Source organism: Pieris napi, chromosome 10, assembly GCF_905475465.1.
Source record: "Pieris napi chromosome 10, ilPieNapi1.2, whole genome shotgun sequence".
NCBI lineage: Eukaryota > Metazoa > Arthropoda > Insecta > Lepidoptera > Pieridae > Pieris > Pieris napi.
Genome location: NC_062243.1, coordinates 9,018,172 through 9,042,062, shown reverse-complemented (window position 1 = coordinate 9,042,062; position 23,891 = coordinate 9,018,172). Strand labels below are relative to the sequence as shown.

Here is a 23,891-nt window from a genome sequence, read left to right as displayed (position 1 = left end):
AAGCACCATACTGTACAACACACGAGTGCTAAAACTCACAAAGCTACGCCAGACACAATATACGCACAACTATTCTTTCCAATATGCAAAACTAACATATTAAATGTATCACGTAATGTACATATAAATGCATGGTTACGTTATTTTTACAGATGTGGAAACATCGACCAGTTTTATAGACCATGAAACTGAAAATTATCCAATTCCTTTACCAACAAAACCCACCGTAGAATTGCCGTCTCCAACTAAACATAAGCCATTTAAACCAAAGATTAAGCTAGGTCCAAGACCCCTATTGATTTCTCCTCAAGAATCAAAAGCTACACCTAAGCCTCCATCACAACCTAAAACAGAACCAACACCTCATTCACCATCAGAACCAGAACCTTCTCCTGAACCTAAAGTAGAACCAGAACCTTCTCCTGAACCTAAATCGGAACCAGCCCCTTCTCCCGAACCTAAATCAGAACCGCATTCTTCTCCTAAACCCATAGCAGACTTAACGCCGACAATAAATACGGACTCCGAATCTTCACAGGAACCAAAATCCCGTCAGCCTAAATCTAGAACAATATCTAGTAAAGAACCTACCTCTGAACCAAAATCAGAACCTGAGCCCAAACCTGAACCGAAATCTGAACCAGAACCTGCTCCCAAGCCAGAACCAGAGCCCTCTCCTGAACCCACATCCGAGCCAGAATCTACTCCAGAACCAAAAGCAGAACCAGAACCTACTCCTGAGCCTAAGTCAGAACCAGAGCCTACCCCAGAACCCAAATCAGAACCAGAACCTTCTCCTGAACCAAAAGCTGAACCTACTTCCGAACCTAAAGCTGAACCTGAACCTACTTCCGAACCAAAATCTGAACCTGAACCTACTCCCGAACCAAAAACTGAACTTGAACCTACTTCCGAACCAAAAGCTGAACCCGAACCTAGTTCCGAACCAAAGGCTGAACCAGAACCCACTTCCCATCCAAATGCTGAACCAGAACCTTCCCCTAAACGTAAGTCGGAGCCAGAACCATCTCCCGAACCAAATTCAGAACCGACACCCATTCCTGAACCTGAATCAACTCCTGAACCAACATCTGAAATTAATCCCACTCCTGAACCTAGCGCAGAAGCCGATGCAGAGAATTTATTAGTGAAAGGCCTATATGAAGAAACAGGTAATGCACTCGCTTCGCTTTATAATATTTAATCAGGTGTTCTTCAAAACTATTTATTGAATAACAAACCATAAATATATCTTTTATAGATACCTTTTGGACTAAATGTTGTGATTACGTTTCAACAAAAGACGAGCAAATTTAAATAATTGACAAAATTTAAGTTATACTGAGTTAAGTTTCAAACATCCAAATTACTAAATGAAAATGTATTTTTTGCAATACATTGTTCATATATTATATTTTAACCTGATTTTATATTATACGTGTTTGCTTTATCATTTGCCTATATTTCTTATATATATATCTAATATTTATGTAAATAATATTTAAGTATTTACTATTGCATTTACTTGAACCGTGCCTTTGTTGATGTAATGGATTTTATAAAGCTATATTAGCTTAAACTTAGATTCATAGTTTATGATTCCATGTACCATATAATAGTATGATTTACCAAATGTATACTATTAGATATACGAGTATAATAACGTACGTATTAAAAGGTATGGTATTTTTTTAAGTTATATTTGGTTTATACATTATTATTATGCGCATGTGTGAGATTATCTCAATAATTGCTAATGCTATAATACGCTTGTGTGCTTTATGTTGTATCCCCTTCCTTCTCCTAACTTCTATCCTCTTCTTTCTCTGTCTTCTTCTTTAAAGGTTTTTTCAACTTTTTTAATACTCCATCTTCAAGTCTAATGTTGTCATTGTTGGTGAGATGTCTTTGATTAAATTCACGTATCACCCTACAAATGGTTACGTTAAATAAGTCGGAAATAATCGTTTATTACTGTAATTGACCGTCAATACATTCTTTATAAAAGATTATGTAGTATGTGCACTTTTAATTACGGGGTACCGTATACTACCTTTTTATTATTAAGAATAAAAAATCTATTAGAATATTTTACTTAAAAACACAGAAAATATATTGATATCATATTGTTGCTAGAAGAACACAAATGAGTCTACATTGTTCGTCATTTGTATATAGTCCATATATTCTTTCACTTTCTTTCTCTGTTAAAATATAATAAACAACATGTTTCTAATTATACGAGCTATGTTATAGGTTATTTCCCATCTCACGAGTACGTGCCCAAATTCGACTTTAATCCAATGGACTGCACGGATATAGTGATTGGAACTGCTAGAGGGAACTATCATAGGGTCTTGGATTACTATACAAGGGACAGGTAATATTAATTTAGTATACTTTATATATTCGAATATTCTATCTTAATAAGGCACTTTGTGTAGTGGACTGGTTGGTTGGTAAACCATAATGTTTTCTCACCTTCAGCTATATTGTTAATATATATATATTTTAATAGTCAATATAACTTATTGTAGTACTTAATCAAATAAAAAAACTATTCCTGTTTTAAATTTCTGTAGATCGAAATAGATGTTTTATATAATTTACGGAAGTGACAGGAAGTTTAAGATTTTATCTTCATATTTAATCATATAAAGTACTTATCTGTATAAAGGTAATATTTTTATTATTACAATTTGAATTTTTCTAAAGAAAGATTAACTTTAATTATCATATAAAATATATATTGTTAGATATATGTATCAATTGTACTATAATGTTTAATAAAGGTTATTTAATTATTTAGTTATAATGTAAGAATCGCCTGTTCCTACGCAGCAAAGCTCAATAATATTTGTAACTTCAGGTCGACTCCCCGAGTGGACACATTCTGGGGTGGTCATGACGATATCACGGCTTCATCAGGGTTTGAAGAAAATGGTGTAACTACTATAATGTTCAGAAAGAAAATTAAGGTAGCTACTACGAATACATTAGTTTAAGAGAGCTCGTAACTTAAATAAAGACGCCATTACAATTCCCAAGAATTCGAAGAAAGCATCAGTTTAATATATTTTTATTTCAGCATAATATTGATTGCCGCAATAAATTTCTAACTTAAACTTTTTAAGAGATCTAAAAAAACCCGTGATTTTAGTTAATTTACATCGTTATGGAAAATTGGAATCAATAATACAGTTACTATTAAAACAATTTAATTAAAAACAAAATTCCAGGCTAAAGAACCAACAGACCATTCCTTAGTGGATGATCTGATGCACGTGATTTGGGCTCGTGGGCAAGAGATGGGCAGATATATACACGCACCGCCCGCGGGCCTCACGCAAGGCGACTTCTACCGCCCCGACGAGCTCAAGTACCACGGTCACGGAGACCAGAGGGGAGTTGTTGCTATGAACTTCTTTGGTAAGGGTCATTTATTACGGTTATTTAAAAATTATATGCATTAATTAGAGGTCTCAGGTTATTATTTTGTGTAACAACGAACAATTTAAATCGTACAAATTTTCGATCTTGTGTAACGGTGCATTAATAGGTTAGATAGATTGACCAAATTTTTCAAATAATAAACGCGTATTTGTCCTCATTTCGTTTAATGTCAAAGGTTATTTAAGTAAGATTATAATTAGTTATTCAAGCTATTTTAAAAGTCGTTTATTATTGCTTTCAAATTTTCAAACCGAATGGGCAGTACCTAACTCTATATAAGCTATTGCGTGCTTCCGTTCACCAATTTTAATACGATTAATGGTTTAGAAACAAGCTATATATAAACAAGCTATAATATGTATATGTATACGTATAGATATGTCTATATATGTTATAGATTCGCGTATACAAGATGTTTTATGATGTAATTTTTCTTATATTTCAGAAGAGACAAAAACGTCACTATCGGGCAGCATTAGTTCTTTAGAGAATAACAAGTGCGGAGCGCAGTTTAAATGGCCTACAGATTGTGATGTCGCAAACAACACCTGTGACTACGTTGCATCTTGGGAGTATCTGGGACAGAAGAGAGGAAAGGATTCTATTCGATTCACCATCATCACCAAACAGACTAAATATTGGACCGGAATTGGGTTCAGTCGGGATCAAAAAATGGTGAGAACAATTAAAAAAAAAAAAAGGAATCCTTTCTCTGACAGTTATTTAAAAACTAAGTTTACCTTACCAATCCCAATTATTTGTAATTAATGTAAATTTACCAATTACTTCAAATAATTGATAAAAATATTATTATTTTATTCCTTGTTTTATACCTATACCTTTTCTATTCTATCCCGGGGTAGCCTGTCCCATCTCTTCGGAAAACATCTGCCCATCTTTTTGCCTTCTCTTGGATTTTCTAATATGTGTTTAAGCCATTATGTGCCATATACAGTTCTATTTTACTTCCTTGTATTTTTGTAGAACTTGTTTTTTTGCGTATTTTCTAATATATGTTTAGGCCATTATGTGCCATATACAGTTATATTTTACTTCCTTGTATTTTTGTAGAAATTACTTATATTTTTGAGTATTTTTTTAGTCAACATGTCAATAAAATTTCCATATTTCCGTCACATATGCAAGATATGTTATGTTTCTTTGTTTTTCATTATTCATTTTAATAATAAATTATCGTTCTATTAAGACGTTAAAGTTTAAACTTAATAATGCGTATACAATAATATAACCTAATAAATAATTTAACAATTTCTAAATAAATTATGAATCGTTTTAAAGACATTGAAAAATCGTGTTTAACATAATGATTATATGGCAAATCTGATTGGCGTCATTAACGTAGAAATGTTACTAGACACACATTGTAGACTTCTAAAGAAATAATTGTACTTTACTGTGAAACGGTATAATAATTAATAAACTAGTAGCCACTAGTAGAAAAAAATCATATTTTTCATTAATAAAATTGTTTTAGTCTCAAACCGACGCAATACTTGGCTGGGTGGACAGTCGTTCTGGTAGACCGTTCGTTGGCGACGCCTGGCTTTCTGGATACGCGGCACCGAGGTTCGACTCCCGGCAGGACATTACCCAGGCAAAGGGGGAAACGTCGGACGGGTTCACGACTTTGAGTTTTGTGAGGAAACGGGATACTGGGGATAGTAAGGTGAGTTAACCATGGCAAATAGAGAGTATAGTGAGAGTGTGTGATTAGCTACATTTGGTCTTACCTTAGTAGATCGTAAGTAGTGGAGTAGTTTTGACGGCTCGTTGGTCTAGTCACTAGTGGTTAGTACTCCTGACTGCGAATCCATGGGTCCCGGGTTCGATCCCCGGCTGAGACAAACATTTTTGTTGTGCTTAGGTCATGGGTGTTTAAATATGTATTTATATGTGTTAGGTCTATCTATGTATAATATGTATGTATATCCGTTGCCTAGTACCCATAACACAAGCTTCACCAGCTTAGCATGGGACTAGGTCAATTGGTGTGCAATTTTTTAAAATCTGCTAAACAGAAATTAACTTATCTATTTCATGTTTTTATTAAACTTTTCAGGATCTACAATTTACGGACACGGAATGTCTTTACTTGATGTTCGTGACGCAGGGCGGCAATTTCGACGCTGTAAACAAACGGACAAGCAAACACCAGCAAGTACCCATCGTCACTGATGACAAGATATGCATTAAGCCTTGTGGACCAGGTACAGGAATTTCATATATTTAACTATAAATAAATATGTTTATTATGGAATATAAGATACAGGTATCACTTATTCCACGTCATTAAATTTGAATCGGTAGACATCCCTACTCATTGGCAAAGAAAAAAGAGAGTAGGCCGAGAGAAAAAGCCGGCATAAAAAACTCTCGGTACGCTTTTAAAATAGCAAATCATCAAACAACACTTATTTTAAAACCAATATCGCAAATTATTTAGAAGTAGCCTGTCTAGCACAAGTCCCTGGCCCTTTTATCAACTAGATAATCGTTAACTTTATAGTAAGCCTTTTTACAGTTTTTCTATAATACATTTCTTTAATTTATTAAAAGGCAGAGATAAAAGAGCCTCTGGGATTTTATTAAAGAAGAGTATCCCTTTTCCCAAAAAAGAATTACTAACTTTAGATAGTCTAGTACGGGGAAATTGCAGCCTGCGTTTGTTCCGTGTATTAACATTGTGCGTATGTTCTATTCTAGTAAACTTATCACTATTTTTATATACATACATAATATTTTCACTTATAATACCACAAGAGCTTATAGTCGACTTATAGTCGTCATGACGACTATATTAATTGTTTGCAACGAACCTATCGGGAAATACCCGATAATTTTGAAGCTCGTGTGGTATTCGGGGGATTATTTTTCCGACCCAAATGTCGGCCAATAGAATTGCACCATGAGACGAAATGTACAGTTAACAAATAAGAATTTCATAATGAATAAAACAACTACTTAATACTTTTCTTGAAGCAACGACCAGAGAAAATTTTCACAAAAAATTATCAGTATAATACCATGTAGGTTGTACCACGTGACGTCGAATGGTGCAATTCTATTGGCCGATATTTGGGTCGGAAAAATAATCATAAATATATCGCGAGGGTAAGGTAAGATAATATATATGGATAATGTGTGACTCATTGCAGCGCTGAAAAATGTAATAAAATAATTGTATTTTTAGAACCTATTGAAGAAGAACAAACAACAGAAGCAATAGTTCCTGGCTCCCACACGTATGCCCTGCTCATCCGGATAACGGGTCTGGCTGACAGCTTCAGGCCTCCAGCTGCCGCTAGCCCAGAGTACGAGGAGCTGGCCCAAAGGGTCGTCAACAGCTTGGCTGGAGAATTGGCCAGGACGAAGGGGTACAAGGAGGTCAAAGTTAACGGATTTATGCAGTGAGTGAATAATAAAATTATTTCATTAATATATACAGGTTCTATTAAGGTCGTATTAAAAAAGAAATATAACCATTTTTTATTTATTTACAGATGTATGGCCAAATTTCAACTAAAAATATTATAAAACAACTAATATATACAATTAAGTTATTTTAACAAGTTTTAGAACATTAAAGAATATATATTGATTGCTTTGTCGCGTCAAATATATTAGTGGCGAGGTTAGAGCGGCTATTTCACCAACACCGCTTTCAGCTGTAGCTACGGACTACAGCTTACTAGCTGTATTTTCTGTTATAAAATCTTTTGCTGTCCATTAATCTTTTCTAAGTACATTTTCTTTAAACTATTTTTAGGTTTAAATACTAATAAATAAATAATTTACAAATATATAGTGAAATATGGATTCGCTTCTTTATAGGCAAGTCCTTTATAGCAGGATCTTTTGCGACCTAAAACTATAATAATTTCAACTGTTTTTTAATAATAAGGACTATTTTTTGGGACGTATAAAAGGTTTTTATGGACTGTTCTATTGTGGTGTTTATGACTGTTGTTATCAATGTAATAATAAATGTATTAAGAATCCTAGTTCCATCTGTAACCGCCAGAGGCATTGTAACCTTTTATTTATACAATTATTTTACGCACACTACCGTTTAATAACTGACAATCGCATGGTAGAGCTACAACTAACTCACCCCTTTATTTATAAATAATAAAAAAGTCTAATTGCACCGTTTTAACTGAGATCTTTTGGCCCTTTTTATCACAGCGTAAAAACAATTTGACAGAAAGAGACAAAAGAACACTTTAGTTAAAGCGATGCATTTGATTGATTCCATTAAGGGGGTTCATGTTTAGGTAACTAACATTATAATCAATATAATTGTATTTAATTATTTCAGAAACGAAACAAAGGCAATACTAGCAGAATTAACATTAAAGTCTATCGAATCGAACCTCATAGAAGGCAGCGCTCGGTCATTGGAAGGTTCTACAGCACAGAACGAGACAGAAGATGACACGGAGAAGTGGGAAAAGGCAGTGAGGGACACGTTGGCCAAGGGACGAGTTGGGAACTTGAATGTTGACCCCGAGTTCTTGGTCTTTGCTCCGGAAAGCTGTAAGTTTTGTTTTACTAAAAAAAAGTGAGCTTCTTCCTCAAAAGCCGGCAACGCATTTACTATTAAAAAGTGTTGCGGTAGTTACCTCATATAGCCGTCGCGTATGCTCCTTTATTTTGTAAAACTGATACCTACATTATTATTGACTTATGCAGTTTAATACTTGATATATATATATTTAGTTAGAATTAAAATTTAATATAATTTGTACTAAAGTAGAGTATGTTAATACTCGTAATAATATTACAATTATTTAATTCATTATAACTAATTGTTGGTTTTAAAAATAGTAATAATTTTAACGTTTTATGTAAAGCTAAAATAATATTTAATTAAATGATTTCATTTGATGATGATGATGACATTTTAAATTGAAAATAATTTTTATGTATCTTTCACCACACAGTAGTGATAAGCGGGAATGAAGAGAAGATATCGGAAGGTGGTTTCGGGTCTGCAGCACGGCTTTGGGTGGTGGTAGGATGTGTCGCCGCATTAGTTGTGTTAGCTTTAGTGCAGGCTGCCTGTACTCTGGCACACTCTACCAGAGATAAACATAGAAAGGTAAACATTATTATCTTATCGTTATACTGTTTAATTTCAAATGTTATTCAATATGAACATTAATGAAAATCGTTTTGTTATTTTTTGACGTCGTTAAAATCGTTTTAGTCACACCAAAACCTCACGAGCGCGATCACAGGTATAACGAGAGAGAGACGGACCGATCTCCCGTCTCATCTCGAGCGCTGCCAGTCATTCCGTGAATGTATGAAGAAAAATGTATATCATAGTCGAACAAGTAAACTTGTCATTTTACACCCGAAATTTATCATCAAAAGTGTGAATAAAACGATAGATATAATTTAAAATTTGAAAAAATTGTTATCTTCATTAATTCCTTACTTCCCAAAAACTTATATCACCAATAAGACGTTATCACGTAAACATCTCGATCGTAAACCTACTTTACAAACAACCAATATTTTTATTTTAGTAGTTTTAGTATCCGTGGTATTACGCTTGCTTAAATACTTAGCATAGAATGTTTTAATGTGTCTCCATGTCTTTATTTAATTGAATAAAGTATGATTTGATTCTAAAAATGCGTCAAATAATGCGCATTCGCTTCAAACAATTAAATTTTAGTTTTTTTGTGTTTTCTTTACTTTTTATTTGTTTCGCATTTAAAACTTCTCTGAACTTGCACAAATATTAAAAGATCTTAATTAGCAAAATCGGTCCAGTCATTCTCGAGTTTTAGCGAGACAAACGAACAGTAATTCATTTTCATACATACATATTATATTCTACATAGATGTTCAACGCCAACTTTTGGCGAAAAAACGTATCAGTTTATGAATCACAGAAAGATCATTATGTACTATACATTTTTAAATAAACAGAAGGAAAATTTAGTTTGATCTTAGTAAGAAACCTCTTAACAACTTCCAGGACCGTCTAATTCCACAAACTGTATGGAAAGACATAACCTCAGCCAACACGAACTACGCATTTGAACCGTTCGAAAACGACGAAAAATTCAACTCTTCCCGCCCGCCCACGAGACCTACTTCCCCGCCCCCTCCCAGACCTGACCAAGCACGGAACGGTCACAGTGGCCAGAAAAATGGAAAAAGCAATGGGAATAATGGTCATTTTAATGGACACTCGAATGGGCGTGTGGTTAAAACTCCCACGGGGACTGCGAATAGGAAGCTCCAAAATAGCGCGGCGCAGTATTATAATGATACCAGGTCGTTGCAGAGACCTAGGAGTCAGTATGGGTGAGTGTTAGAAAATATTTGTACATATATATTTAATACTAGCTGGCCTGGCGAACATCGTACCGCCTAACAGTCGATTCTTAATTTTTTTTAAATACTTATTCTGCTATTCGGGACACCGGTCTAGCTAGTTAGATAAAAAAAAGAAAGTTGATAAGACAAAAAATACATTATGTCAAAAAATAAAAATTTACCTTCCCGGAACCCCTCCACTAACACTTGAACTTTATGATATGGTATTAAAGTTCAAATTGACTTTTAAGTATTATTACGAATATTTTGTATGGGAATATAGAAAAGTGTTGTTTAGACTTTTTCACTCAATTTTTTTTAATTTTTCTCTCCGTAAGAACCATCCTCGTACTTCAAGGAATATTGTATAAAAAAATCAGACAAATCGGTCAAGCCGTTTTCATGTTATGTCGTGACAACGGAAAACGGGTTTCATTTTTATATATATAGATATTAAAGAAATACTTAACAAAGTTTAAGCGCGATAATAGTTTTTATCTATTTTATCGTATTAAAACGAATATGTAAATATTTAATATAGATAATAAGTTCATCTTCGTGTAAAACATTTTTATTAGAATCCAGAATGTATACTACGTGATTCTTTGAATAGCTCGGCTTAACAAGTGAAATGTTGACCCCATTTTTAGCTTTGAAAGCTTTCATCTCAAAAGCCTATTCATTCAAGTACCTTGTTATGACAAATTAACATTGAATAGGTTATAGTATTTCGCAATCGTATCCATGCGACCGTGTGGCCTAATGGATAAGGCGTCGGACTTCGGATCCGAAGATTGCAGGTTCGAGTCCTGTCACGGTCGACCAATATCTTTTTAAATTTATTTTTCGAATTGCTTTGGAATTATTTTGTGGTTTTTATTACTTTTTATTGTATAATAACTACCCTAAAACATAAATACAATTTTATGATCAAGCTCTAAAGAAAAATATTTACATACATCTACTACATACAGCATACTAATCGATATTATAAATCAATCATAATTAGCTACGGCCGTCCAGAGCACAGCAGCTATTCTCTTCCCCGAGGACCACAATCTCCTGCTTCAGTTCAAAGCGGTCACAGCGGAAGGTCCCGGGAACCGGCGCAACCAGATTTCTACTTCATGCCTTCGCAGAGGAAACACGAAGGTGAGGTTGTACGGGTGTACGTTACCCCACGAGATTAGAACATAGTCTATAATAAGATTGGTCTTTACAATAAGGTGTAATATAAATATATACAAGTTTTTTTTAAATATTAGTACAATTAAAATAATTAACCGTATGTATTCAGTGAAAAAATATCATTGATTTGAAAACGATGAAAGGTCTAAATTTTTCTTTTAAAATCAAGTTACATTTTTATTTATTCAATACTTATAATTAATTGTAGGTCAGTTATATGTTTCAAATAAGTAATTTACTAAAGTACCTTATTATTTGAGTCGGTTTAAGTCACGCTGACTCCTCCATTGGCCAGTTTATTTTTATAAATGTAGGTATATAATTGATATTATTGTGTTGTAAAGTATAAAATGTATAATTATAAGAGAAAATGTATTGCTGAGGTTCACAGCTTTAATTATTACATTGCTGTGTGCTAGACTTATGTTAAATTGTCATGTTAGTTTTTTTTTCATTTTCAGTTACTAACATTTTTCCTTTTTCGTTTATTAACAATGGTACTTACTCATAAACCATCCGCAATTCAAAATCATAGAAGTTGATAAGGTTTTAATTGAACAAATTTTAAAGAACGTCTTGTGAATAACGGTGAAGGCTGTGTCTAATAAAAAAAAAATAAAAAAAATATTTTCTTTTTACAGAATTTTGATGGCGAATCGAAAACTAACATTAAGTTACCATAATTTCTTCCGCACTTCATACAAAACAGTTCTAGTCTTGTGTCACAGTTTTAAATTAAGTTCAGCTCGCCTCATCATTCTATATTGTTATTGATTATATTAATATTAAACAAAAGAATACATTAAAAAAAATTTTTTAACGTTAAATAATTTAGTAAAATTAGCTATGTTTAGGGTCTGTTTTACAAAGTACTTATAAGTTCTACATAAGTTCCAAATTAGCTACAGTAGAACTCCAATTATTCGAATTAATGGGGACCGGGACCCATTCGGATAATCAAATATTCGGATAGTCGGAATTTAAAAAAAAAAATTGCCATTGGAGAGAATAAAAGCTACGTTGTGATATTGCACTATTTTTTTATTGAATTAAATGAAAGACACATGAAATTTTCACATGTTTTAAATATAAATAAAATGTACTTATGTACAAGTTTAGAAATAAAAATCATTGTTTTTTAAACATCTCCGTCAATGTAAGCTGTTTTGCGGTCTTCGCGCATAATAGCGCACTTCGGATAATCGGCGATTCGGATAGTCGGAGTTCGAATAATTGGAGTTCTACTGTATTTATTACTTATTGGAAGGATAAACACTATTGTTGCGTTTCACGACTGTCAGATAGCGCTAGTTGTCAAATAAAGTCCATCATAAATTATGAGTCCGATGAAGTGTCAAATAGCACACTTTATCTTCCAAATAATGTATGTGTTGCATAGCTATTTGGTACTTTATCCATACATTGTGAAACAGACCCTTATGTCTTTTTGCCCCTCCGGTGGTATTACAAATTCGACCCGGTAAACTAGATGGCGCTGCTCGCGCATCGAATGCTTTTAATTCAATAACAATATATTTTGGATGAGGCAAGTACACATTCATTCGACTGCTCAGATGGCATCTTGCTATATTTGAATGTGTACGTGTTGTATATAACGCTGTATAATAAGGCATATGTGTTTAACTTTCTTGCGGTGGACTGAGGTTATATTCTACATACAAAAAATTATATTACATATCAATTTTGTTCTCCTTTGGTCTACGCAAGTAATAAATATAAAATTTTGCGGTAGTCGGTGACCATGAACTGGTTAAATTCGTTTTATGTAAACTGGCTTAGTCTTAAAAATTATAGTTTGATTTTAATGGTTTTAGAGTAACTGTCTTCCTCAATATAGAAATTTCATGTCTATGGCCACCTCACTTTTCAAATGAATTAACTGTTTCTGTCCTAATACATCAAACTTCGTTCATACCATTAATTAAGAGTTTTATTTTCATGTCTATTATAGTTTGTCTATTATAATTATAATTTATTATTATTTGCTTTGACGGTTACATAATTATCGTGCATGACGGGCTCCCCAAATTCTTATTCATCTTTATGTAATATAATTTAAAAAAATCTTATCCTATTTTCCTTAATTAATTCTCTCATCAGTATTTTTCTTGACTCCCTTTTATGTCCAACATACCATTTATATACGTTGCCCTCTTATATATTCTTGTAATCTATTTATTGTAGTTTTATAACCTCAGTTTCTACTTTCTATAGAATAAGTTAACCGTCTTCCACGAAAGATGGCGTTGGTTCCATGAACAGGCGCCATCTGTTATTTGTATGGTGCTCTAGTTGGAGGTTGAATGCTCATTTTATAAATTGAATAAGGTAGATATACTTTGTGTATAAATTTATTTTTAATGCTTTTTATTGAAAGCAGTCTTTATTAAGCTTAGAATCAAGGTAGTAGTGTATACGTAACTTACGAAATTCAATGTTATGGCGGCTGTACACACTCGGTATATGTTATTTGTATGGTGGACCTTATGAATGGGGTCCAAAAATCGCGACATTGTATACATACTCGCTTGTGATGTCTCTGGCATGTACAGCCGCCAAGTTTGAGTTTGATATATTGAAATATATCCTAATTGGTTGCCAGTAAAATTTATATAACAAAATATTAAAATTGTCTACCAAAATAGTTAGATATAATTAATACAAATATATAATATAAATAAAAGGGATAATCAGCTAATGTATGAATAAGATAATTTATAATAATTCCATAGTGTAATTATTGACAGAGTATTAATAATAAAATAATCAAGACCAAACCATAGATTTATTAATAAATGTATTTTAGTACAATGTGTTTTCTTGTTATTCATAATATCACCCAGGTGAAAAATATTTAAATATATTTCTAGTCAAAGTACATGTTTATATAGTGTTAAAATATAAAGACTTGATCTTTATATTTTAACACTATATATAATTCATAAAAACACCAAACTATCACAGTTAATATCATAATACAGCTTATTATTGCACCATATCCATTAATTAAAAATAACATAGTATAAATCTTAATATCATTTTTTAAATAATATATTTGTGGCGTCCCCAAATCCCATCGTAAAATTGATTACATAAAAGGCAATTTACATCAAAATTATACAGCCTTACACACGTAAAATTACAATAATATCAGTTTTTGACAGCCGAAAGCGTGGATTTTTTTAAAAGAATAAGATATTTGTTATTTATTAAAAAAAAGAGTGTGTTTTGTGACGGTAACACAAATTGGTCACAATTTCTGGTTTTTAAAAAGAACATTTAATACTGTAAAAATTAATCAATCTACCAACTACCCATTACCATATTATTACCAATTACTTAAGCATATTAAAAGTGTAAAATGACTCTAATAAAAATCTCTGAAATTACTATATAATATGGTTGAATAATTCTTGTATTAAAATAGTTATTGCCGCTCGATAAAAATATCGACACAGGACGATATTAACCGGAACATTACTGACTTACCATTGTAGCGTTGTTTCTGTCCACACAATTAGTATAGACTATAGAAATTCGTGTTCCCGTTTAGTTCCAAATACGGTTACTCTTTTAAGATAGTCAAATGTCGACAGAAATAGCATTGAACGAAGTTTAACGGCCAAAGGAAATGGCAGCAATAGATTTTATGAGCGACATCTATAAACCATAACCACAAAATATTTTCACATAAAGGAATGTCTTATACTTATATAAGGATCATCATAAAAGTTACGTCTGGACTGGACCTTTTAAAGGTTTGCTCTCGCTCCCATCACTTGCTTGCTTCTAAGTCGCCAAGTATCCTGAAAAAAAATTCTAAAGTAAATCTGAAGATTACCAAAAATTATTCATTTCGGACACTGTTTTTTTACCTACCTACAGTTTTTTTTACCTCATTAATGTCGATATTAAATATAAATTTGTTGTTAAGGGTTTTAGGCTCAAAAGCTGATCACCTATATTAATAGTAATTATTTAGCAATCACGCAACCGGGGTTTCACTTTAAAAATGTAAAACTAAATCTTAACTATAATATGCGAAAATGCGTTAAAATATCGATGTTTTGTCTCGTTTATTTATTTGCAAAATAACACTAGTGATAAGGACTAGACATTCAAAAGAGGTTATTTATTTTGTTAATAGAATAGATATTTACCACAAAAGAGAGGTCGAATCCTCTTCTTTGGGCTTCGTTCTCAATATCTTTGGCGGCAACCTCTTGGACAGTCCCACCCACGTCCACATACTGGCAGTAACCGCTGGCGTAGTGAACCGTTATCGACTTGCGGTAGAACTGAAAATAGTTCATAATTAAACTTAGAATTAATTAATTAATGGAGCATTCGAGTATTACTTAACGAATTTTTTCCTTTTGTAAAACGTTACGATGCGGGGCGGGAAATGAATTACGCGTTATTGTTAATATTATTTTCGACTTTCCAGTACTTTACAGCACATAATGGTAACTTTTACCCAATAAAGAGTCACTGGTCACGAAACGTTTTACTATTGGGTATAGAAAAACTTTACGGCGCGTAATACACGGGAGGGGGGTCAATAATCTCCAAAAATTGCAGTAATACTTGAACGCTCCCTTAGTCAAAGTCAAGACAAAAATCCTCGGAGCAGTGAGGTCGCTACGTGCATCCTGCGGAGTGCCCAGGAAACTTCTGAGCTTCTGGAAGGAGGCTAGGCCGGCTTTGTTAGCCAGGAATTAAAGCACAACGGACCAAATCTGCGTCTAAGGGCGTATACTGAGTCCACACACTAGTGGAAGTTAAAATATAATTTATAGTTTCAAAACGTTAAATTGCTAAATATTGAGCCTCTAAGATGTGGGCGAAATAAGAGCGAGCTCTTTCATAACAGTGAGATTACGCAAAAAAATTTTTTATATCCAACATATCTGCAAGAGGAAGAGCAGTGTTTGCCTTCAGTTTGGCTTCAGGGAGAGACTCTCATCCCTGAAGACGTAGGTTCGATCCGGGATCCGGCTGTGCACCAATGGGCTTTCTTTCTATGTGCCGATTTAACATTCGCTCGAACGGTGAAGGAAATCATCGTGGGGAAACCGGCTTACCTTAGACTCAAAAAGTCGACGGCGTGTGTATCAGGCACAGGAGGCTGATCACCAACTTGCCTATTATATTGATATATGATAATGAAACAGATACGGAAATCTGAGACCGAGACTTACCGGTTGTAGCGCCACTGATTTTTAAAAAAATATTTATTACCTTTTTTTATGTTAACAACTCTTTACGCTCTTTACGTCATTACAGTTCGACAGATATTTTAAAATTATCTTGATAATATAAAAAGTCATTTGCGAGATCAAAACCTTCCGATATTCTCAAGGTTTTCCTCACAATACTGGCAAGGGTAAATTGCGTACGTGGAAAAAACCTCTAGTTGGTGATCTGGGGTCTACATAATACTTCCATACGACTTATTTTTTAAATGGTTTGAAGAAATACTCACCTTAGTAATATTTGGTCCAGATCCATGAACAAGTAAGGGATGAAAGAACACTGTATCTCCGGGAGCCATCTCCAACTGGACATACTTGCTGCTGTCAAACACCGACTTGTCTAATATACCGTGGTACAATTTATTTGCATCCTGAATTTAGATACTTTCTTTAAACCCTTATCTTCCTCATCGTAGTCTTCAGTAGTTTTAAGCCCTAACCGATACGTCGACTTGCTGCCTCCACACCACTCAACCCTCAGCTTGTCTCATTGCATTAAGCAGGGTCCACACTATGCCGAGGCAGGCCGGGCGGGTTGACCCGGGTGGGCTAAGCCGGGCGGGTACGTTCGGGCCGGCACGATGTCCACACCGAAAATGAAGCCGACCGGGTTATTTCTATTATTTATATTAACACTTGCTCGTCATTCCACTCCATCACTTAAAATGAACAATAAAAAACCCTACTTAAACAAACTGAATTTTTGTTCGGCTCGGCACGGCCCGGGCCGTCATTTTCTAACCCGGCAAAGCCGACCGGGGGGTCTACATCAACGCGGCTTAGGACGCCCGGGTCAGCCCGCCCGGACTACCCCGGCATAGTGTGGACCCTGCTTTAGGGATGTTGTGAGACATAAATATCTTAATTTGGTCAGACCAACGGGTAGGAGATCGAACTCGACTTCTCCAGCCATCCCTCATCCCTACCATTACCAACTTGTCGAGACTATTCGGTTCTCTCCTGGCAATATGGCCAAAGTAACTCAGCACCCTTTTGTAAATGATAGTTGAATGTCTTGTGGTGATTGAGAACGGACTTATTATGCAAGTACTTGCATGCATGTATGACTTCACACCTGTGTGCAAGTGACTTGAATTGGAAACACGATTTTGTTCAACTTGCAGCTTGCATACAAGTTAGTTCTTCTAGTTGTACAGTGTTTATCATGAGTAGAAGACGTGCTGTGGTAAATATTAAAATAAAATATAATTATAAATATTATTGTTTTCTCTGTATTCCACTTAGCACTCATTTTTGCAAGGTAATCCTGGACACTTCCCTCTATAGATGAGCGCATGCGCTTGTACATGTGTGTACATGTTTGAACATAATCATTAATTGCATGCAAGTTGCAACTTGTTTACAAGTCGTTTTTTCCACGTTGCAATTTGCATGCAAGTCACTTGCATAGTGAAAACGCGGCTTTATAAGCACGTATTAATAAAATAATTAAATTAATTACTTTAGGAAATCGACCTTCTTTGATAATCGATAAATTTATTTAATCTAGGGATTTAATTGGCCCTAGATTAAATAAATTTAAACCAAAACGCTTTAATTATACTAACCGGCAATTGCCCATGTGCATACAAATGATTCAACTTGTGAGACCGTGGTTCGATGAAGAGGCAGCCATTGTCCTTCGTGACTTCATCAACAGCTGTCCATGACGCTATGATTTTCTCTGCAGGACGAAAGGGGAAGTAGAATAGGTCCTGTTAATGGGGAAGTCTAATTAGTAAACTGAATCGAACCAGGAGATAATATTCCTATTAAAAGTATATTTCTGTTTCAGTTGTTTTTATTCTCTTTTCTCTTTAATATCATAATTTTTTCTTCCGCTCTCAAACATCACAAATGTTTAAATAGAATACAAAATGGGTATACACGTGTGAAAATGATATGAGAACTTAACCAGATCCATGCAAGTTTCCAACAATCCAGCCCGCAATATCGCAGAACACCACTCCTGCACTTTGTATCGAATAAGTAGCACCAATCGTCCACGAATCTATATATATAAAAATGAAACCCGTTTTCCGTTGTCACGACATCACATGAAAACGGCCTGACTGATTTGTCTGATTCTATTTTTATAATATTCCTTGAAGTACGAGGATGGTTCTTACAGAGAAAAAAATAAAAAAAAAAATAGTGAAAAAGTCTAAAAACAACACTTTTCTGTATTCCCATACAAAATATTCGTAATAATACTTAAAAGTCAATTTGAACTTTAATACCATAACATAAAGTCCAAGTGTTAGAGGAGGGGTTCCGGGAAGGTAAATTTTAATTTTTTGACAAAATGGGTTTGTTTTCTTATCAACTTTTTTTTTATCCTACTAGCTAGACCAGTGTCCCGAATAGCAGAATAAGTATTTAAAAAAAAAAGAATCGACTGTTAGGCGGTACGATGTTCGCCAGGCCAGCTAGTATACAATATAAATACATAAATATCAACTAGGTCGGAATATAACAAGGGAAAAGAAAATACAGTGTAATCTTTTCATAACGAATTTCAAGGGACCGAGAAAATTTGTTCGTTATAGAGACTTTCGTTATACGGAGGGAAGAGAAAAAACCAAATTTAACCAATTACAATAATTATATATATATACAGGCAATCTATGAAATCAAACAATAATGGTGTTAATTAAATTAACAATAACAAAGGCGAGAAAGCTGTTTATGACTAGGTGAGTTTTTTATAAAGTTTTTTTTATATTGTTTAGCTTATGCTAATTGTAAAAACAATTGTACTTAAGTATGTTGTTGATGTCTAAATATGAAAATATTTCTTCGTAATAGATAATGCCTGTTGCGACAGAGTGAAGTAATGTATGAGTTTTGTATTAAACCAAACAAATTCCACTCATTTAAAGGAAACAATTTTTTGACGGATTGAAGTTATGTATTTATGTATTATAAATTTACAATAATTTTAAATTTAACCGACGTTTCGCGTTCTTTACAGCGTGCGTGGTCACGGTGACTGAAGACAAAAGGTGTTGAATGTCAAAAAGTATCACAGCTGTAGAAAAAGTTGAATTATCTGTATTTATTTCCCCGGAGTTGGTATCGACTCGATCGTATCCAAAGCACGCGAAACGTGGGTTAAATTTAAAATTATGTAAAATAATTGTAAATTTATAATACATAACTTCAATCCGTTAAAAAATTGTTTCCTTTAAATGTGTATAAGTTATGTCAATAAAAGACAATACTAAATTCCACTCATTTTTACGTTATAGAGAGTTTTTTCTAAAGACGTTATAAAGAGTTTGCATTGTAATAATAATAGCAAATAATTAACACTGCAAAGGTTGCTAGGCGAAAGGTCTCTATGGAATTGCTTAAAATGTACACCAAGTCATTTTTAATTAGTTTTATTATAAACGCGCCTAACGCGGGTTAGATCGGGCAGCGCAGCTATTAATTACAATTACCTGATGGGGTGGGTGATGAGAACAGCCAGGTGGTTTATTGATAAACATACTATGCATCACTCGTATGTTATCACCAATGAACTGTGAGACAACATTCAACAGTTTTGGATTCTCTGTATAGGTCATAAAAACATCGTCATACTGGATGTCCTGGATCTGAAATTCATAAAAAATTAATTTTAAATTAATTCAGAATAAAGGTGTGGAGCGTGAAAAACAATTCTATCAATAATAAGGTCCGTATTCTAGTAAAATCAAGCATAAATCCAAACACCTGTAAACAGTTTGAAATAAATAAGATTGTGATTTGAGTAATAAATTAGAACAAGTATCAAAGTATTCAATCACAAAAACAAAATAAATAAAAAACAAAAGGAGGTAACAATTCAACATGTTGTCTGTTTACTAGTGTATATCAAAAAATTTGCCTACCCCATGTATAATGTATATACAAAAACTAATTACCACTTTGACATTGAATACTTATAGAAATACAAGAACAATTAATACAAATAAAAAATATTGATTCATTTTTGAATGCATTTTTAAGCTTTGGTGAGTTGGTGACATACCTATTTATAATATCTGTTAAAAAGGAATTTATTCATAAAGAATACCTTATTAATGGCCTGCTCTCCTTTCAACCCCTTCTTGACAAGAGAAGGCTCACGAACTACTGTTGAATTTCCTTTATCCACCAGTCCTTTGGCAAGACGAATAAAATGCTGTCTATGGACATTAATAATGATAATAGAACATTTTCTGGTTAAGTTTCAATTTCTTGTCAGCATCATTAAAATCACACATTCACAAGATTTCTCTTCATATAAGCACAAAAAATAGAAACAAATAACTAGACAATTCTATTTGTATTACAATATCTAAGTTGTGATATTAACTAAAGATTAGATAGTTGAATCTAAAATAAACTTACAATTTGTACAATTATAATAATCAATGTTTATTCAAATTAAAATTTTATCACTCTCATTACCTAATATTCAAATTATTAATAAATAGGAGTAATGAGAATGCATGAATTTATGAGTAAATAAACATAGTTTCATTTCCATCATTAATGAATATAAGTAGAATTTCTTAATTTGTAAGGTGAAAAAATGATCACTGAGTAACACACAATGTCCGTGCTTAAAGAATAACTTAAGGATAACGATTCGAAAACGATGAACCCAAATTGGGGGTTGCTGGGGAGTGAGGAGGGGGGGAGGGGTGTAGTTATCACCCCCCACAAATTTTACACGCCGGAAACAAAAAAAAATTAAAAAAAAAATCTCACCTATTTTACCGGAAATCTGAAAATGATCGCAAGAAATCAGTGTCTAGTATGTATGTAAAGCCAAGTTTTAAGAAAATGCTAATAAAATAACGCACATTCACGCAAAAATAAAAAAAACGTAAAAAGTAACGGCTTTTTAACGGATATTTTGCACTTGATCACTGTGAACACACACTGTTCTGGCAAAATCCACATTCGAAATGGCCGTTTGCGTTTATAAAATGAATAGGGAATGTGAAAAATAATCTATTTTTTAAAAGTGAAAATCAATTTTAGTATTCGATTTTGAATCCGCTTTTGTATTCGATTTCGAGTTTCAGTTGAACAATTATTTTATAAAAATATTAATATACTAACCTAACCTAACCGATCTAGATAATAATTGACAGCTCCGGCGCTACGGGAAATGCAGCCCCTCCACCCTTGCGTACCAAAGCACAGGCATTTTATTCAAGCCTCCGCAACCTCGGCTTTTTGGTCCAGCCTTAGCCGCTACGGCTTGCATAATGCCTGTGCTTTGTTACAGCGGGTGGCTGCTCTTCCTCCGCGCCTCCGATTATTTATATACACTCTAGGAGTAAGGCAGAAAAGACCACGTGGATATTGGGGTGCTCTGATTCCGTTTTGGGTACTTTTTGAATAATTTAAAATTTTTCGGAACCATACACTAATTGAAACATGAAGTTAATGTAATGTATGTACATTTGACAAGTAATGGTTAAATTCGGTTCAACTTTAAAATTAACAAATGAGAAAATAATCGATCCGAATAATTTACCGAGAATGTCACATCACTTATAACCAATAGAAAACGAGAATGTCACATCTCTTATAACCAATAGAAAAGTAGATAATGGCGGATTGTTTACAAATTTCAATACATTTCACAAAACTTTTAATTTTTTTTTAAATACTTTGACGCATTTCCGGCAGCTAAAATCACTTGGAGGTGTTCCAATCAAGGGTCCCTGAGACTCCTGCATAATCAGTATCATCAGATATATATCATATCATCTATTTATTTAAATTTAACTGATTAAATTCCACAATATACGCCTATTTAATTAAAGAGATACTTACTTAAAGTTGTATAATTCATCGAAATCAAACATCCGTTTTATAACAAGGTACCCATTTTCTACATAAAACTGTTTTTGTTCTGCTGATAAAAAGTAGTTGTTATCTACAGCCACACTGCAAAAATTATGTTTAATACTTTTTTGTTGGAAGAGAGGTAATAAATCAAAATATTTATACATAAACGAACAAAGCATTAATTATTTCTTGAGTCACTTAATTTTTGTGTATATTTAATCTAGTTATATCCAAATAGCAAATATAATATCGAAGGGTTCAATTTGATTTATGTCTAAAAAAGTATTTCAAGTGTTACCAATTTCGATGAGGCTTAATCTCTGCAGCCGTCGAGGATTCCATAGTATTTGAATAAAATTGCAATTTGCAACAAGTATATTGCTCTATTTCAATTTGCAGGGCTGGACTCTGTTCGATGTTTTAGTAAACTCAGTTAAATTAAAAACTGTACTGTAGTATACAGTAAGTGTCAAACGTTTTAATAGCACTTCGAAATAATTAAAGTGTTACCAACTCAAGAGTCCGTAAAATCCTCTAAATAAATTGTAAGAAAACAAGTTAGGTGTTTCTCCAGAAATAACTTTTAATCAAATGTTTAAGAATTTTAACACCTTCAAATATGTTTTGAAGTAATTTAATTCTATTTCGTATAGTCAATTTACTATTTTATTTCATAACACTCTCGCTGGTTACAATAATTATTTAGTATTAGCTTATGTGCTACAAATTCACGAGGTTTCAGGCTGTAACGAATCTATAATATCTTTTTTACAAAATATGTAAAGTTTAATTTTACATAATATGGGAAGAATTCTTCTAACACGTTGTCACGTCTTCTTATATAAATGTCCGTTTTTATATCAGTACGACTTTTTCAACTATTTAAATAATTTGCATAAATTTGCACTAAAGTTTAAACGACAAACATTGCTTGGGAATTAAATCATAAAACAATGAAAAGATAACTATAATATTTGTTTAGTTTGCATCTAATTGTGTATAATCGACACCTAGGTACCTACCTACTTTGCTTTAATTGTCCATTATTATTTTATTCATTACGTCGCATTTAACCTTGATTTTCTCTAAAGAATTAACCTGTAATTAACTGTCGCAGTGATAAGCCTCCTATTGAAGTTAAAAACGACGGTAATCTTTTAGATTTAAAATCAAAATAATATATTATGGGTAATTAAATATTTTGTTTTAGGCTTTAATGCTAAGTAGATTTTGATATATTTCGATCGCAACGCAGTGTGCGTTGGCACATTTACGCCCGAACCCAATAATTAATCCACAATCTCAGATGGAAAACAATCTGAGATCAGACCGTGTCAGTCGATCGATCTCCTATCTGCCTCCCAATAACCAAACCCTACGAAGACAATTCATTTTTTGGGGACGGATAAAATGCTCTTTTTCGTTCCATTTTACCGAGTTTTCACTTATATTTGATAATCAATGTAAACCAAATAAAGTAAATAAAACCGTACAAATAACATTAAATATACATTAAAACATAACAAACAGTTTTTTTAATTATTTTAAAAACTGGTGTAAGTTAAAATCTGTTAAAATAAATAACTGTTGAAATCGAGCTTTCGTCAACTGTCATTTTCATACAAAGGTCTATCCACAGACACCGATACGACCTCCCACGGATAGCTTGTATCGACAGATGGCTATAACAATCCGTCGATTGGTTATTGGCACACTTGTTACAACATTTGGATTAAGATTACTATCACAGGTGGTGGATTATGGATGGAGATAGGTTAT

The 23,891-nt window shown here is 33.3% G+C and overlaps 2 protein-coding genes and 1 non-coding gene across 6 annotated transcripts in view; 2 read left to right on the top strand and 1 right to left on the bottom strand.

Moving 5' to 3' along the window:
- Positions 1-12,005, top strand: part of LOC125053332 — a 48,461-nt gene extending 36,456 nt beyond the window's left edge. Inside the window, exons 11-24 of one of the 3 annotated variants that reach the window (XM_047654652.1) lie at positions 153-952; positions 983-1,172; positions 2,257-2,380; positions 2,870-2,978; positions 3,240-3,429; positions 3,899-4,128; positions 4,949-5,140; positions 5,534-5,681; positions 6,665-6,881; positions 7,793-8,010; positions 8,418-8,575; positions 9,467-9,798; positions 10,820-10,962; positions 11,640-12,005. In XM_047654652.1, coding sequence (XP_047510608.1) covers positions 153-952; positions 983-1,172; positions 2,257-2,380; positions 2,870-2,978; positions 3,240-3,429; positions 3,899-4,128; positions 4,949-5,140; positions 5,534-5,681; positions 6,665-6,881; positions 7,793-8,010; positions 8,418-8,575; positions 9,467-9,798; positions 10,820-10,962; positions 11,640-11,647 — 3,059 coding nt within the window. In that variant the 3' untranslated portion in view covers positions 11,648-12,005. Of the gene's footprint in view, positions 1-152; positions 1,173-2,256; positions 2,381-2,869; positions 2,979-3,239; positions 3,430-3,898; positions 4,129-4,948; positions 5,141-5,533; positions 5,682-6,664; positions 6,882-7,792; positions 8,011-8,417; positions 8,576-9,466; positions 9,799-10,819; positions 10,963-11,639 lie in introns of all 3 variants that reach the window. The other 2 variants (XM_047654653.1, XM_047654651.1) reach the window with 2 other exon arrangements.
- Trnar-ucg lies at positions 10,559-10,631 on the top strand. Its single transcript has one exon. It is a non-coding gene; the product is annotated as a tRNA-Arg (tRNA).
- Positions 12,006-14,587: 2,582 nt separating the features above from the next.
- On the bottom strand, positions 14,588-22,653 carry LOC125053343 (probable phytanoyl-CoA dioxygenase). 2 transcript variants are annotated; one of them, XM_047654669.1, is made up of 8 exons: positions 22,411-22,653; positions 22,098-22,211; positions 20,338-20,449; positions 19,721-19,876; positions 17,843-17,989; positions 16,505-16,645; positions 15,180-15,317; positions 14,588-14,825 (listed from the first exon to the last, which is right to left on the bottom strand). In XM_047654669.1, the coding sequence occupies exons 1-8, from the start codon at positions 22,452-22,454 to the stop codon at positions 14,772-14,774; spliced, it is 906 nt and encodes a 301-aa protein (XP_047510625.1). In that variant the 5' UTR covers positions 22,455-22,653; the 3' UTR covers positions 14,588-14,771. The 2 variants fall into 2 exon arrangements, with proteins under 2 accessions (XP_047510625.1, XP_047510624.1); XM_047654668.1 differs by lacking the exon at positions 22,411-22,653 and having other exon boundaries at positions 22,098-22,361.
- Positions 22,654-23,891: the final 1,238 nt, after the last annotated feature.

Bases quoted from the DNA above. Each gene is read 5' to 3' on its own strand.
- LOC125053343 (XM_047654668.1), bottom strand. From the start codon at position 22,291: ATGCTTTGTTCGTTTATGTATAAATATTTTGATTTATTACCTCTCTTC. The intron at 19,877-20,337 runs GTATTCTTTATG...TATGAATTTCAG, and splicing joins GAGAGCAGGCCATTAATAAG to ATCCAGGACATCCAGTATGA. The intron at 17,990-19,720 runs GTAATTGTAATT...CCCCATTAACAG, and splicing joins CTCATCACCCACCCCATCAG to GACCTATTCTACTTCCCCTT.